Here is a 15,000-nt window from a genome sequence, read left to right on the forward strand (position 1 = left end):
CGTGCCGGTGGCCCGTTGCTAACGGAAAGGCACAGATCCGTACAAGACGATAAGAAGGAACTACCATTGACTGCTTTTTAATCATGCCCGAAACCGAAACGACTCTGAAAGTTCCAATTAGCGCAAGAAACGTGCTCAACATTTTCACAGCTGATTATCGAAGGAAAAATAAAGATCAATAGCTGGAATCTCTGCTTTTCAAGCGGAAGAGGTCTGAGGTTGAAGCTGAGCACAACTTTTCCACCTCTAACTGAGCTAGACCGGTTGATTTTTTTGGGCTAGAACACACAATCTAGTATTCTGCACTTAGGCTAGTAGCAACATTACCGGAGTGACACCACTTATCGTACAGCGAAACAATAGAAATCATTCAAGGGAGTTTCAGGTGGTAGTGCTGTTGCTCTTTCATTCGTACCGCTCTAGCTACTTTCTCTCGCTCTCTTTATGATCCTGGGGTGCTGCTGGTTCGTCCTTTTTCCTGCTGTCACTGCTGACATTTGCACGGTCGGCTCCCTACTATTCAACGCATCCCAGTCTGCGTAACCCCCTCCAGATTCCTGCTCCTTCTCGTGTCGCCGTCGTCGCGGTGCAACACACACGCATTTAAGGTCATCCTGGTTTCGCTTTTGTTCGATGATTTTCTTGCGAAAAAAACATCGGATTCTTGGACAGCAACAGCATCCAGCGGATCCAGAGAACGCAAGGAGCAGGAAGGATCAAATCATTCCATTCCAGGCTCAGGCACACTCGCGCAGAGCACGGGGCAAGCGAAGCTGGGCTCCTACATCCCGCATTGAACAACATTTGCAGATGCCAATTCCCGGCACGGAGGCACACAAACACACACACATATACACAGCTACACGCGCACACACGCACACACGAGTATCGTCGTATCTTCCTTTTCTTTCCTCGTTACCGTCCGTCGCTGTCTACGCCTGCTGCTCGTGTTGCTGGGGGAGCGCGCCCGCTAACCTCGCACCGTGACCTGCCCGTCCGCCCGCAAACGGTCGCTGCAACCGCGATCAACGGCGTGACATGGCACCGGAGCCTACTTTTTTACCATCAATCGTACCGCACCCTGCTGATGATCCTCCTTCTTCTAGCTGGATGTGGCCGTAGGACCGAGGGGGGGCGTAGGAACGAAAATCAGACCATCCCGACCAACAGACATCCACACGAGCGAACGCCCGGTGTCATCGCGGAGAGCCGGGTGTTCCTCGAGACACCGGGAACCGGTGGCGTCAGCTCTCCTTCATATTTCCACCACACCTCTGCCTTACTCGTCGTCCTCGTCAGTATCGGCGGCGGCTCATTCATGGACCGACCGACCCACCGTGCCCCCACGGTAGTTCGCTGACTTGCCACAACCGCACCGCCATCCGCAATCCGTCGCTCTCTTTCTCTTTCTCTCTCTTTCTCTCTTGTGCTGGAAGACCCCGCGCCATCCGTGCGGTGGACGGCGGCTGTGGGTGCCGCGGCGAAGCGAAAGTTTCTCCACTAATTTCCCGGCGATCCGAGCGGGTGGCGGTGTCGGCTTTTCCTCGATCCGATTCCACGCCACAAACCGTGCCATTCGGTGCGCCCGGTTACCGATTTCGCACAGATTTTACACACTTTCCCGCACACAATTCCGCAGAAGCTCGTTACTCACATGTGTGAACAAAATGGTCACGGACAAAAGAAGATCGCAAACGTGACGTGAAAACGATCAAAACGAACCCGCAAAACGATCAAAACGAACTCGGAAAACGATCAAAACGAAATCGGAAAAGGAAATCGCGCTGTCATGCCGGTTTGACAGCCGGATCCGTGCGTTGACGGCTGTGCGTTCTTCGGCCAACCATGCGTTTCGTGGTGAGTTTCTCAAACTCGCGAAACTCACCAGATGTTGAAGCGCGCCTCAAATTCGCTTCTACTTCATCGTGGCCCTCATAAACCTTGAGCCAGAGCTGGCGTGTTTTTTACGCAAAAGCTTAATTCGCTGTTCACACCTAGATTGCGCAAAGCTCGATTTAAAATACATGAAACCTTAGCAAATCATGATAAATAGTTTAATATACACACAAAACAATGATTACCGGGATTTCAACACATTCCTGCCAAAACAAGTTGCAAAACAAAAGAGCAACGCTGGCTTGATTGCGCAGCTTGCTACAATTGACTCGGAACACGCCATAATCTGTAGATTTTTACAGATCCGAAAAAACGCTAACTGTTAAGCTCTTCGAAAGCTCGAAGAAATAGCTTTTGGTGCGTTGCGTGAACGCTTTCATATACGCAAACGTGTTATCTTTGCAAAAACCACGCTGCGTTTATTACTCGCGTTTTACGCGCATAAAACGCTCTCGATGTGAAAGCAGCTGAAACGCGTAAACAACTCAGCTTTTTTTGTTTTTTCGTTGTTTGTTCAGCGATTCTCACGATCTGATGATAATTTGCGGCAGTGAAAACGGGCGATGAGGGCGAATAATTAGATCTTGGGCGGTTCGTGGTTACTTTCGAACGTTTCTTCCGGCTGGACCACCAAAAGACCACCTCCCGGAACACGGGAAACACAAGAGATGCTTACGTCGAAAATAAGCAAAGTGAGCAAGGTGGTGATCTGCGGTGCAAAAGGGGTCGGAAAAACCGCTATCCTGGAGCAGCTCATCTACGGGAATGTTACGATCGATTCGGTAAGTTAACGGGAACATCCGTTAGGGTTCATTGCCCTTGCGCGTGACTAATACCGTGCATACCCCTCGCAGGAACTGCACAGCACGATAGAGGACACGTACGTGGCCAGCGTCGATACCGGAAAGGGGAGCAGAGATATGCTTCGCATCTACGATACGGCCGGATTGCAGGGTAATGTACAGCTGCCGCGCCACTATCTTCTCTATCCGGATGCCTTCATCGTCGTGTACGATCCAAGCGATCCGGCCAGTCTCGATATGCTGGCCGGTATTAAAAGTGATATCGACAAGTACAAGGAAAAGAAGGAGGTAAGCTTAGGGTGGCAGGCAGGGAGGAAATTAGTCGGTGGCTCATCCACTAACCGGACCATCCTTCACAGATTATCATTATAGTGATAGCCAATATGCGGTCTCGCAATCCACGCTCGATCGGTACGTCACCCAACGAAGGTTCACCGAATGGGAACCACCACCTGAACGGTAGTAACCAGATGAGCAGCAGCGATATGATTGAATCGAATCTCAACCGGGCCAACAACTGGTGTGCCCGGGAACGCATCAAGCACTACACGGTGAATGCGATGGAACGGGCCTCACTGTACGAACCGTTCGTCCAGCTGGCCATACGACTGTATCCAACGCAAACGAAGAGCTCGTTCCAGCTGAGACAGCTCACTGGCCAGAAGGCGTCGAGGGTGGACAATAGCTAATGCATTTATACCCTTCCAACCCCCTCCTCGAATATGGCAAGGAAACGGATGCAAAACCAAAAACAGAAAAGGCCAAACGAGCATCACGCCTCAACCGCGGGCGGGACTAGCCCCGTGGGTGGGAGTTTTTTTTTCCTATTGGTCTCTTCCTAGCTTAGTCTAGCGTTCGAGCCGTTAGTGGCGGCTCTTAGTGTTTAACAACGCTCAACGCTGCAAGTGTACTGGAATTGTCACTAAACTATCTATCGGACTGTATTGTACTCCTCTTAAGCGGCAATGTATTTAATTATGTTTTTTTTTGTTGTTTCATCTTATTCATTGTCTGTGACAACAGTTTGTATATAGTGAAGCACTATGGATACTTAAGTTTGCAATTTACCCGACCGGAAGCTCAGTTCAGGGAGCTGTTATATAGTTTAAACAATATATTATTCAATTATGAAACCCAATACTTTCTCTCGACGCTTTATTTTGTATTGTGCGTTGTTTTATATATTACTTTACAGCCAGGGCCCGCATGGTTTATCGTGTATTGCCTTTATGTGTACCCCAAGCACCATGCTCGGTCACCGCCACAAGCCTCACCACTTTAGAAGGTACTTTAGCTTAGTCAGCATAATTCGCGTTCCGAACAGTTTATCCCAGAAGTCGCTGCTGATACCGTAACCTGTAAATCGGATTGCACCGTTAGGCATGAGTGACTTCAAAAACACTTTCACTATCACCTTACCCTGATCATGGTGTACGAAATGATGTGAATAGTGATAACGTTTCATGTGATACAGATGCCCTCCGGCCGGACTTCCGTAGTGAAGGTAATAGTGTATCATATCGTAGATAAGGTATCCTAGAACGAAGAGATAACCGTGAGCGCTGAGCACAGGACACTCGGTACACTAAAACACCGTGGCACACATACACACACTTACCTATGAGACCACCGGCAAGCGTGATCCTCGGGTACGGAAATAGATAGTAGATTGGTTGATAGAAAATCGTGGTCAGCACAATGGCCGGTGGTACCGGAAACACCAGCCGGTACGGATCGAACGGTACCTTGTGGTGCTGACCGTGAATCAGAAAGTGGAACGTTTGCAGGAATCGATTGTGTTTCGGATCGAGATGGAAGACCCAGCGGTGCAACGAGTACTCGAGCAATGTCCACGCTAGGCAACCGACTACTAGATGCACGTACAGCTCGATGGAGAGAAAGGAAGGTTGGGTTCCACGTGCGCTGGCTAGATCCTGGCTGCCGAGATGGGCGATGTAACCGATGGCCGGTATCCAGAAGGACGGTACGATCCACCAAGGTGTTCTTGTCATGTTCTCTATCCAGCCGGGACCGATCAGGCGCAGTTCCCGATCGACGGGCTTATTAACCCACTCGGCATAGCTGTCGGAGGGCATTCTGTGTATCTGCCACAGCATCGGTTTGCTCCAGTCGACCAAATGCTGTCGTAGGGAAGAAAACAAAACGGGAAAATGATAAGAACCTGGATTCTAGGATTGCATAATGCGTATGCGGGTGCCAGCCTTCGAAGCACTCGAAGCAGATAAGCGACAAGTGGCTCCGTTCGAATCATGAATCATTTTACGGGGTTCCTTGGTGTAAGTCCCACGGCGTCCCACGAACCGTGATGATGACTATGATAACCGATTGAATGGCGAACGGAATTGTTCACGATTGGTGGTTGTGTTTGATTGGTAATGATAAGAAAGTACAGGGTTGTGTTTTGAGGAATGATCTCTCGATGACGTACCTCCATGCTGTCGTCGGTTAGCCTTGCTGAATCCTCCACCCCCGGGGACGGCTTGGCGTGCAATCCGGAATTGGCTCCGGATGGATGGATGCCATTTTTAGTACCGTTCGGTACCTTACCATTCGCTGATTTTGTTGTTCCATTTTTGGCGTATCCATTGGTGTGTTTTGCGGGATCATCTTTTTTCGAACTGATCCGGTACTCCTTCATCAGATATTTGGCCGCCTGTGAGTGTCCTGGGGCGCGTGTGAATCGCTCTTCCATATTCTTATCATGGAGTCCGGCCAACGAATTCTTGCCGCCGGGATGCTTGTGTGCGAACTGCGTCAGATCATACCAATCACCCTGATACTGCACAACCAGCGGATCCGTTTGTCCCATGGTGTCGCGGCTTCAATTCCACGGTACCGTTTATGATCCTGGCAGTGGCGAAATGGTAAGATCTTTAGCGTTACAGACAACGGAGACAGATAGTGAGTTTACTGATGGAAAGACTTCTATGTCCCCCGCAAGATGTGTGTTCCCGGCGGATTTCGAACGCACCGAAAACGAAACGTTCCCATTTTTGGGGTAAGCATAAATATCGTGTAATCATGTCATGGGTGCGCTCTACCTGTACCCCACAAATAATCCCCACGCCGTTTATCGTTATCGTTTTACGTTTCTGGTACGACTGATTACTCAACATTGATAAGCGATCGGTACGGTGCCTTGCGGATCGACTGGCAAGGTATTTCACTGGCCGCCCCTCCGCCGTCGTCGTCATCGGGACAGGAGGAATGAGCCGCGGTCAGGGAGCGGTCAGATTACACACGGAGCGCGTTATCGAATACTCATTTACACCTGTTATCTATTCGGTTATTTATGAGGCGCGCGATTGAGCTACAGGTTTGTAATGCAACGCACATTTTGGGAAATTGACAATGCGAGTTACTGACTATTAAGTTCAACTATTTCGAAAAGTACACTAGGTATAAACAGGTTTGGCTTGTACCAAAGAATCTTTTTTCCTCCTGTATAGACCAGGTTATCCTACTCATTTTTAAGCAAATGGACAACAGGAATGTAAAATGTTCATCGAAATAGTGTGAACCAGTATGTTCCCAACTAGCATGAGCATTAGGGTCTGAATAGTGTCAAGAAATTTATGAATTACATCAAATGGCCTTTATTTTCCATGCCTAAGTTTACCAAACGTGGTGTCCTTTCCAAGACCAATTATTTACCGCTATTCATTCATAGTTATAACCCCATCCAGCATACCTACAGATAACAGCTACGAGGTGTATAGCAATTAAATGAAAATGAAAAGTAGTGACTCAGACCTCCCCCCTCCTCAGTGTCAATAAATAATGAGTCCGCGTACTTCTATCTCATGGAAGATGGAAGAGCATCAGGGGAAAATGTGCCACAGATCGTTTGACGTAAGGTGCGTTAACGATAAGATTAGATTCTGCTTATCGTGCAGTAGATTCGCCATGAAATTCCTCCCATTTTTGTCACACTCATTAGGTAACACTGGCCAGCAGGATGTAAAAGGGACTTATACGTCCTCGAAGTCATTATGTTTGCAGTTCAGTTAGAACAGTAAGCGAATATCGATTAATCAATCAACCTCTCCAATGTCTCTGCAGTATTTCAAATTGGTACACATGTCGTTGCTAGAATACGTAGCACGGGATTGCGTCTGGCTAGGCTTAGTCATTTCCTAGTGGCGCGTGTATTATCACTTTCGGTTTGCGTGTTTTTTGCTCGGCATTTCATGCCGATTTTTTTTTGTGTCCATCATCTGCTAGACGGAAGCAGCAATCGGTTGCGATGCGTTGCGAAATCTCGGTGGTTTGTCGAAGATTCACAAAAACAATAAACGGCTTAATACACATCCAACGGACACACAGTACCCTTAACTAGCGAATTGGTCAGCCTTCGACATCATCAAATGACCCAATGCCGATCGGTTCCAGTGAAGGTGTTCGCGCGTCCAACAATCAATAGTTCCTCTCGAGTTGGCCGCAGGGCCTGTTTGTAGTGTGGCCACAATGGTCCACCAGCTAATTGCTTTTGCGTCAATGCGCGAATGCACTAGGGTATGTCAATATTTGGACCTCACTCGAGATGATAGATCGCACCAGCAGCACGCAGCGTCCGTTAACCGTCACGTCTAAGTTTGTCACTTTTTGTTTTATCTCCTCGATTACGTTAGCTCGTTTACACGCCTATGGCACATCCTTATCTGCGCATCTTACGCACTGGTTGCAGCTGAATCGAAACCTCTTCCCAACTTCCGTAGAACGCACCTTGAGCTACTGGTGGGATTGGCAGTAACGACAACTACGGGAAACCGCCGCACAAGAACAGCACTAGAACTGTGTGTGTGTCCGTTATCGTGGTTTGAACTCGTTTCCCGCTATGCACTATGCGATGATGCACCGATGATGATCTAGCAAACCGATTGCCAATCGCTGACAGTCACGTGCTTCCGGTGTCAAACGGTGGACTTACACAGGCAGGCTCCCGTGTAGATCACAACGAACAGAGGGAAAGCGACCGTGCCGGTCGGCGTTCTAATCAGTACTGTGTTCCCGCGGTGGTCCCAGCAAAAGTGTCACCGCGCGCGAGCTTCGGACACTTCCATCACATCCATCGCGGAACGAAACGCGTATCGACAGCCGGCCGGCATGTGCGTGTTTGCGGTGCCTGCTGATAGTGATAGCCAGGCACTGGTGAGAAGTCCATTTTTTTATCGTGATTATAATTACCAGCGGATCGGATGGTTTAGGGGTAAGGCTCGGACATTACGCCCCAACCTGGTACCTGGACTGTTGACTGGAAAATGAAAAACAATCGCGTCCACATCGATTTGGCACACTTCAGGTGTCCGCACTTTCTGGAAAAATTCGTTACTGAAGCATTACCAATGTGTTACTAATTCGTGCATAGTCAGCCTTTCTGATGATCACAAGTTCAAAGCAAATACGACCACGATCAAGTCCACCACGCCTTGTTTCTGCTGCCGTCCCAACGAGCTAGACGGCGTCTCAACGAGCTAGAGGGGGCAACGAGCTAGACGGCGGTGCGATCGTCTAAACCTGCTCCCAAAAGTAGAATCATGCGAGAAAACGAAAAAAAGATGAATAAACCGTTGTAACCAGTGACTCCGCTTGTCTAACATCGACTGATAAGATAAGAGCGCTCTGGCTCGGTTCGACAGTGTTAACAGCGGTTTTCGTCGTCGTCGTCGTCGTCGTCGTCGCCCCGGCTCAGGTCAGATCGGCAGGGCACTTTGGCACATGATATCGTGCCCCAGGTAAGCTCTCCAAATGGGCTGATGCTCGCGACCGAGTGTACGATGGGCCGTGCTGCACGTAACCCTCCTATTGCTATCGATTGCAGTATGTTGCATCGATTGGACGGTATAGATACGGTAAATAGTTGATCCGGTAGAGGCTAGGCTTGTTTGACCATATCGGGCATGTTTGGGGGATCCCATTCCCGGCCTCTTTACTCTACGGCCTGCACGGTGAACGTGGTGTTCCGGAAGGACGCGATGTTTAATGAGGCGGATGCAAGTGCACGGAAGGGGCATGTCACGGTCTAATCGAGAATGATGATGCTAGACATAACCATTCGGCACGCTGCAAACGGGGAACGACAATACATGGTTTGTGTGGATTTTTTTTTGTCAAACCGATCCACGCAACTGTTAGCGATCCCGGGCTCCGATCACGTCCTCGCTTATTAATGAATGTATTTTTAATACGTTATCATCTTGTTTGGCTTGAGTGCTGTAGACTGCCTTTGATTTTTTTTTTTCATTTAAAATCTAAGCTTTCTAACTTCCTTTTGAGCTAGGTTAGTTCCGTAGCTAATCGGCCACAGCGGTCGGAATGGATGGAATGTTTGCTGGCGATAACATGGTCCTCTCTTTATTGAACACTATTGAGTAAACGTTTGGCAAAGGGGTTTAACGATTGCGTATTGAGGTGAAAAAAATGCGACTTCTGAAGACCACTGCTTCAGATGCTAACTTTGATAGAACTCGTCAATAGAGTTTCCTTCGTCATTTCATACCGTAACAGGGCAGGAAAGTGTCACTAACTACACCACGTATACGATCTATAAGAAGTTAATATGTGAGAGCAATCATTACCTGCTTTAAGAATGTCTCGCCTGTCCGTTGGGTTGTATGATTGGCCGATTGATGGTGTTGCATTAAATATTTTCAATTACTATAATTATATGCTGCCATTCCATAGTCCCGTATCGCAGTATCAATCACAAATTGCAACTGCTACGGGAAGGCCAATCGATTTTCGTTTTATTGGGTCGACTGCCACCAGAACGTTACAAGCGTATGGAACGGGATGTATGCATTGATGGGTTAGAGTTCAACCATTCAGAGGACGACGTCAAGTCGGAGGACTTTTAAAGCAATAATTGAAGTAGCTTCGAACTGGTATTACTATATGTTGTCACAATTCCTGTATTTGAACAATTTTTAGTTTGACAAAATTGATTAGATTAATGTTATCTTCCATTCTGACTGACTGACCATTCAGCGCCAATAATATAATTAAAAAACAGAATTAGAAAAATTTATCTTCCTCAAAGTTTCGTGATATTGATTTGGGGATCGATGAAATGGTAGGCTTCAGAACCGTCGTCAGTGTTTAAAAAGATTAAGAAACATTTGTGACTACGGCCAAATGCCCAATGAACGGGTAGCACGATCATTCAAGTATGATTGATTACACGAAAAAAACTATTAAAAGTAAATCAGTAATAGCAGAAGCAAGTAATAGTAATAGCAAAAATAAATCGAATTTCAAAGTAATGATGGATTAAAATCTAATTATTTCTTTTTTATTATTCATTAAATTGAAGACCGGCTCACTTATTGTGTAAAAATAATTATTGTTTTTATGATATGTAAGTCGTATTATGTAATGTAACTGTAACTAACCGATTCCTGTAACTGAACTGTGAACTGTAATTAACCGGTACAACCGATAACAAGCAATAAGTCCTACCTTGTCACAGAAGATCCTTCCATCACTCGCGATCGAGTGCCGTCGTCCTCCAAGTCATATGCAATCAACTTACTGCTCTTATTGACACTCTCAGTTGCTGCTAGAGGTACCTTCGTCATTTGCGCAACATATTAACGTTTTCATAAAAAAAGAGACAAACTTTGAATGGTGATAAAAAAAACTAAGACAGATAATTGAGATCTGTAAACTGCATTTGTAAGATAATTTTAACACTTTACACACAAAATTATGATTGCGCCATTCCGAGCACCCTTCCAGTAGTTAGCTGGATTTTTCGACATGAAGGTCGAAAACACTTTTGCGCAGTTTGTTTTTCAGTTATTTCTGTGCTTTTTCGATCAATTCCTTCTCCGTTTTCACCACAAAGTTGTTGCAATAGATGTTACGATTTAGGTTTGCACCGAATTTTTCGATGGGATGCAGCTGGTGGACGTTGGGCGGGTTCATTGACATGGCTACCATATCGATATTAACAACTACATCGAGTACCAGACCCGGCCAGATCTGTGGGTTTTCGTTCTTATAGTGTTCCTTGATAAACGGTGCAACCTCCGGCAGGCACTTTTTATTATAAATATCCCTTTTCACGGCCCGTCCGGAGCTAAAGACGAACGACTGATTCTCAGCCACAGCAGCACCTTCTTGAGGAAGTAGGTGTGTTGGTGGACGACACTCCGGAGCTCACTTTCTTCGTGTAGGAAGTAAAATAAGAAGTGGCTTTCCAATGGATGTGGCCCTGGATGCGATAGGTCTCGCGGTTCATCACTACCGTCTCGAGGCGATTCATCGGGAAAATCGGGTTGGCGATCTTGTTCAGCTGCTCCCGCTGTGACATTACCTGATGCTCCAAAACCAGCGGACGGTATTTCTGCAATTTAATTTCTGAATTAAAAAAAAAAACTAAACAAAAGATTAGAGCAACATTCTTTGGCTTTCTTTGACTACTAGGAAGCTCCAATTCACAAACAATATCGGTATGCATGATACTACGTATTGTTATCAACATATATTTCACAAACTTTTAGATAAACTTTTAGAATTTAATTTCAGTAAATTTCTGTTTATTTTTTCGACTTTTTCCTTGCTCCATCCTTTCGTGCATCCCTTCCATTTCCCGGTGCCTCTTCCTCAGAAGAAGAGGATGTACGTGATCGCTTCCGATCATTGCTCGGTTCAGCCTTGGTTGGCTGTTTGGCCAAGAAGCTCTTCAGTTTGTCCACCTGCGGACTGTACGCCCATTGAATAAGCTGCAAGTGACGCTCCGTCGGTTTGCCATCCGAATCGAACAGTTTGACGCTACTGTCCGGCTTTAGCACACGCAACTTTCGGTTTCGTATGATGTCCCAGGTGGGCTTAGGGTCAGCATCATCATCGGTGCTGCTCGAACTGGCCGGCGCTTTAGTACGCAGGTGCTTGTAGTTTCCCTTGGCCACCGTTTGGTAGCAACTGAGAAACTCCTCGGTCAGTGAATCCGTATGATCTTTCGGTTTCGGTAACTGCCGGATGAGCTCGATCGGTAGATAAGGCATGTTTTGTTTACCGCGCTCTTCACGGTCGAATTGATCGAGAAAGTCGTTAAACAGTGTCATGGCTTCCTTGATTGATTTCAATTTTTCCGGGTTTTTGGTGGCAGGCAGCACTCGCTTCGCACTCCCCAGCAGACCCTTGATGGCGAGCTTCTGATAGTCCGGATCACGATCTTCCAATATTCTGAAAAAAGGATAGAGCTTGTAGTAAAGACGATGCGAGTTGAGTGGCCGCTAGGCCAGGGTCCTACCGCCTGCTACTTACTTCAGCGTTTGCTCAGCAGCTTGCTTATCTTTAAAGCCTAAGCCGGGCACCGTTTCTACCTTTTCTTCCGAATCTTTTGGCTTCGCGTTTTTCGTGCTAGAGGTGGTGCTGTTTGCTTCCAGCCATTGCTCGAAAGTTTCTATTGCCGCTTTTATGTTGGCAACCTTATCTTCCGCTTTGGTGACTTTGAAAGGTGATCATGAAAGCAGACGAAACGTATGATTGAGTTATCTGCGGCTTAGCAAAACAGTAGCAGTAGCGAGAATGGCGTTTGATTTAATTTCAACTCAACTTAAATCAACTAATAAAGTATATTGCTTGCCTTAACTTCTGTCTTACACTACAAGTTATTACAGAATGATTTGCAGTTGACAACCATACAGACTATCAAAGCTACGATCGAGACAAAGTGGAAGGGATTGGAAGGATGAATGGCCCACCATATCTTATTTCGGATGATGCGCGTAAACCACAGTCGCTTTCCTAGATTCGAGTCTAATTTCGATTTCTAAAGTAACCCTACCTCATTTCTCACAACAATAACGAATTTGGAAGAGAATTTGAAGATAGAGATAGATTGGGAGGAAGAGAATGACACCGAGAATAGGGAGGGATTTAAAAATATCAAATCCCACATAACATAACGTCACCCAAAAACACTTGAAATCTCTACGCTCCGAGCGCCGATGTCGTCACAGACGGTCACTCTCTCCGATCAGCGAACCTTCGCGTTATGACATCATCAACTGTAAATCCGTTGCTTCGACCTATGCACAGCTATTGAAATACTCACGCGTTAGCACCCGCTTAGCCCTTCCGATAAGGCCACGCACAGTCAGCTGTTGATACTTTGGGTCTTCAATTTTTAGTAGCTCCAGCGACTCTTCCGCCTTTGCCTTGTCTTTGAACCCGTACTTTGATTCTTCTTTGGCCATCTGGAGTGTGGTATCGGCGAGGGGCCACTTGCTGATGGTAGCTAGATTTCGGATGGACCCAAGGAGATCGCGATGCGATGTTTAGAAGCGGACTGATGATCGAAAAGACGATGCTGGCACTGGTCGGCCCAAGATTTCGTGATTCGGCGACTGATCGCAGTGGTATAAGTGTGAGTGGTACGCGCACGCTCTGCTCTGCGGGCTGTTTACTAATCGTAACGCCCTGCCCATGAGTTGTTGTTGTGGAGAGTGGGAATGCCGGAATGGAGGGATGCTTTTGGGGCTCGGCGACAGTCAACTCGACGCCGGTAGGGGAACGTTTTAGAAATGACGTAATGCGTAGCTCAAGATCAACACCGTTCCCCCTGCCGGATGCGTGAGATATTTTTTAAAACTCAAGCATAGAAGAATGATTTGAAACTCGTTAGCTTCATTCGCGAAAATATTCGATAAGATCAGGTTTGTATGTGTTTGCCCCAGCTGCTTACAGGTTGTTTGTTGTTTTACGGATTAATTTCACAAGAAAGATATGAAGCAGCATATAATTAGAGGTGAGTTATTATTAGGAAGCTCTGAAGTACTTGAAATTATGTCTTTCAAGTACCTCAGAGCTTCCTAATAATAACAGAAAAAACAAACATCGCAAAGGGTATTTGTAAGTAAAGAAACAAAAACATCAAATTTAAGAAACAGAAAAAGAAATGTAGAATACGAAAATTCTAAATTCGAATCAATTCTTTTGCGAACGTTATATTGGAATAGTTTAATGCCACAAAAAAGTTCCATCTTCAATGCATACTTAGTCAAGTTAGTGAAGTATGCACTATAGTTTTAGCATATTATTTACAAGCAGGATACTTTAGAGCTTCACATTCATTACCGTTACAACAGCCGAAGAAAAATGTAATAGGGTAATAATATTGTATTATCAGATATTCGAGGTAATAACACAAACAATAAAGATAATACGACACCGTAAGCATTTATTGTGGTTGTTGATTGCTGCGATCATACCAAGAAAGGTGACGATTCATATTTAATCACCTTCAACCAGCTTTCGTTACCTCGTTTTCGGATACATTACTGATGTAGATATAGAAGACAAATGGTTTGTTTGGGTTTGTCACTTAATTATATATTTTTATTCATGTATTTACCGTCCGTTTCGCTTCAATTCGCATTCTCCGACACGTTTAACCGTTCGAAACGTGTCCGTACATATGGTCTGGTTACACCATGAACCGCGTCAACGAGCTTCCTGTCCGCCACATTCGACCCTCCTCCTAATACATCACACCACACCTTCGATGCCACAGGGATACGCTTTTATCGTGTCGCTGTGTCGTTTCTATACTGAGACTGCCACCATCACTCCACGATTGCTATCAAAGTTTGAGTTTTTGGATCGCCTCTAGTGGGTCATAGTAACAAGTTGTCTGTCTTCAACTATATGCAAGAGCCTATTTGCAAGTTCAGCAAAGGGTTTTTTTTTCTGTGTTGGTAATGTGTGGAGGCTACCCTCTCTAGGAAAGGGGAAACGTAATTTTCGTTGTTAGTAACGTTTTCAATAACGGCACGAACGACAGAGGCAAATAGAAAACTAATAACGAAGCTGCTCGAATAAATTCAACTACTGTTAGGCAAGTATTAGGTAGCAAAAGGTTTGTTTTGTATGTTTTTCTTTGTATTAAAAAAAAACGTAAACTATGGTTACACCATGTAACATTAATCAATAAATTAATCGTCTTTCTGAGCGAACGCGTTTGATTTTGGATCAGTGTTGTCCGTGTTAACTTGAAGCTGGGCTTGATGAAACAATTCGTTAGCAATGCAAACTTTACAATGGAAAACGAAGCAAAGCTCGCAAAATGCGCTGCCCTTATAGTGCGAGCCGAATCTACGAAACTTGAGAATAGGTTAGACAACTGTTTAAAGCAGTTTGGAGAAGACATGTGTTTCGTCCAGGTTAGAGTGGTGGTTACAAATCTACTTCGAACAAGGAACCGTACGCAGCACACCACAATTGACTCATTTTGTGTGTTTATCAACAAGTATGAAAGTTAGTCTCGGCCAGG

At 45.9% G+C, this 15,000-nt stretch overlaps 5 protein-coding genes across 8 annotated transcripts in view; 1 reads left to right on the forward strand and 4 right to left on the reverse strand.

Annotated features, from left to right (window-relative positions):
* Nucleotides 1-1,731, reverse strand: part of LOC125954218 (eukaryotic translation initiation factor 5A) — a 6,909-nt gene extending 5,178 nt beyond the window's left edge. The window contains exon 1 of one of the 2 annotated variants that reach the window (XM_049684326.1): nucleotides 1,655-1,731. The gene's annotated coding sequence lies outside the window, so the exon portion shown is untranslated. The other variant, XM_049684327.1, reaches the window with a different exon arrangement.
* A 654-nt stretch (nucleotides 1,732-2,385) lies between these two features.
* Nucleotides 2,386-3,837, forward strand: LOC125954217 (NF-kappa-B inhibitor-interacting Ras-like protein). Its single transcript, XM_049684325.1, has 3 exons — nucleotides 2,386-2,678; nucleotides 2,751-2,987; nucleotides 3,059-3,837. The coding sequence occupies exons 1-3, from the start codon at nucleotides 2,565-2,567 to the stop codon at nucleotides 3,386-3,388; spliced, it is 681 nt and encodes a 226-aa protein (XP_049540282.1). The 5' UTR covers nucleotides 2,386-2,564; the 3' UTR covers nucleotides 3,389-3,837.
* Nucleotides 3,838-3,913: 76 nt separating this feature from the next.
* On the reverse strand, nucleotides 3,914-7,704 carry LOC125954215 (uncharacterized). 2 transcript variants are annotated; one of them, XM_049684319.1, is made up of 5 exons: nucleotides 7,446-7,704; nucleotides 5,149-5,567; nucleotides 4,318-4,840; nucleotides 4,119-4,235; nucleotides 3,914-4,055 (listed from the first exon to the last, which is right to left on the reverse strand). In XM_049684319.1, the coding sequence occupies exons 2-5, from the start codon at nucleotides 5,527-5,529 to the stop codon at nucleotides 3,970-3,972; spliced, it is 1,107 nt and encodes a 368-aa protein (XP_049540276.1). In that variant the 5' UTR covers nucleotides 5,530-5,567; nucleotides 7,446-7,704; the 3' UTR covers nucleotides 3,914-3,969. The 2 variants fall into 2 exon arrangements, with proteins under 2 accessions (XP_049540276.1, XP_049540277.1); XM_049684320.1 differs by having other exon boundaries at nucleotides 5,149-5,591; nucleotides 7,651-7,685.
* A 3,556-nt stretch (nucleotides 7,705-11,260) lies between these two features.
* Nucleotides 11,261-12,999, reverse strand: LOC125955381 (uncharacterized). Its single transcript, XM_049686515.1, has 3 exons — nucleotides 12,784-12,999; nucleotides 11,991-12,174; nucleotides 11,261-11,909 (listed from the first exon to the last, which is right to left on the reverse strand). The coding sequence occupies exons 1-3, from the start codon at nucleotides 12,923-12,925 to the stop codon at nucleotides 11,261-11,263; spliced, it is 975 nt and encodes a 324-aa protein (XP_049542472.1). The 5' UTR covers nucleotides 12,926-12,999.
* A 1,351-nt stretch (nucleotides 13,000-14,350) lies between these two features.
* The window catches only part of LOC125954212 (sodium-dependent neutral amino acid transporter B(0)AT3), a 29,422-nt gene continuing 28,772 nt past the window's right edge, over nucleotides 14,351-15,000 (reverse strand). For both annotated transcript variants that reach the window (XM_049684314.1, XM_049684313.1), the window contains exon 11: nucleotides 14,351-15,000. This exon is cut by the window's right edge. The gene's annotated coding sequence lies outside the window, so the exon portion shown is untranslated.

The sequence above is a fragment of the Anopheles darlingi genome, chromosome 3, assembly GCF_943734745.1.
Source record: "Anopheles darlingi chromosome 3, idAnoDarlMG_H_01, whole genome shotgun sequence".
Taxonomy (NCBI): Eukaryota; Metazoa; Arthropoda; class Insecta; order Diptera; family Culicidae; genus Anopheles; species Anopheles darlingi.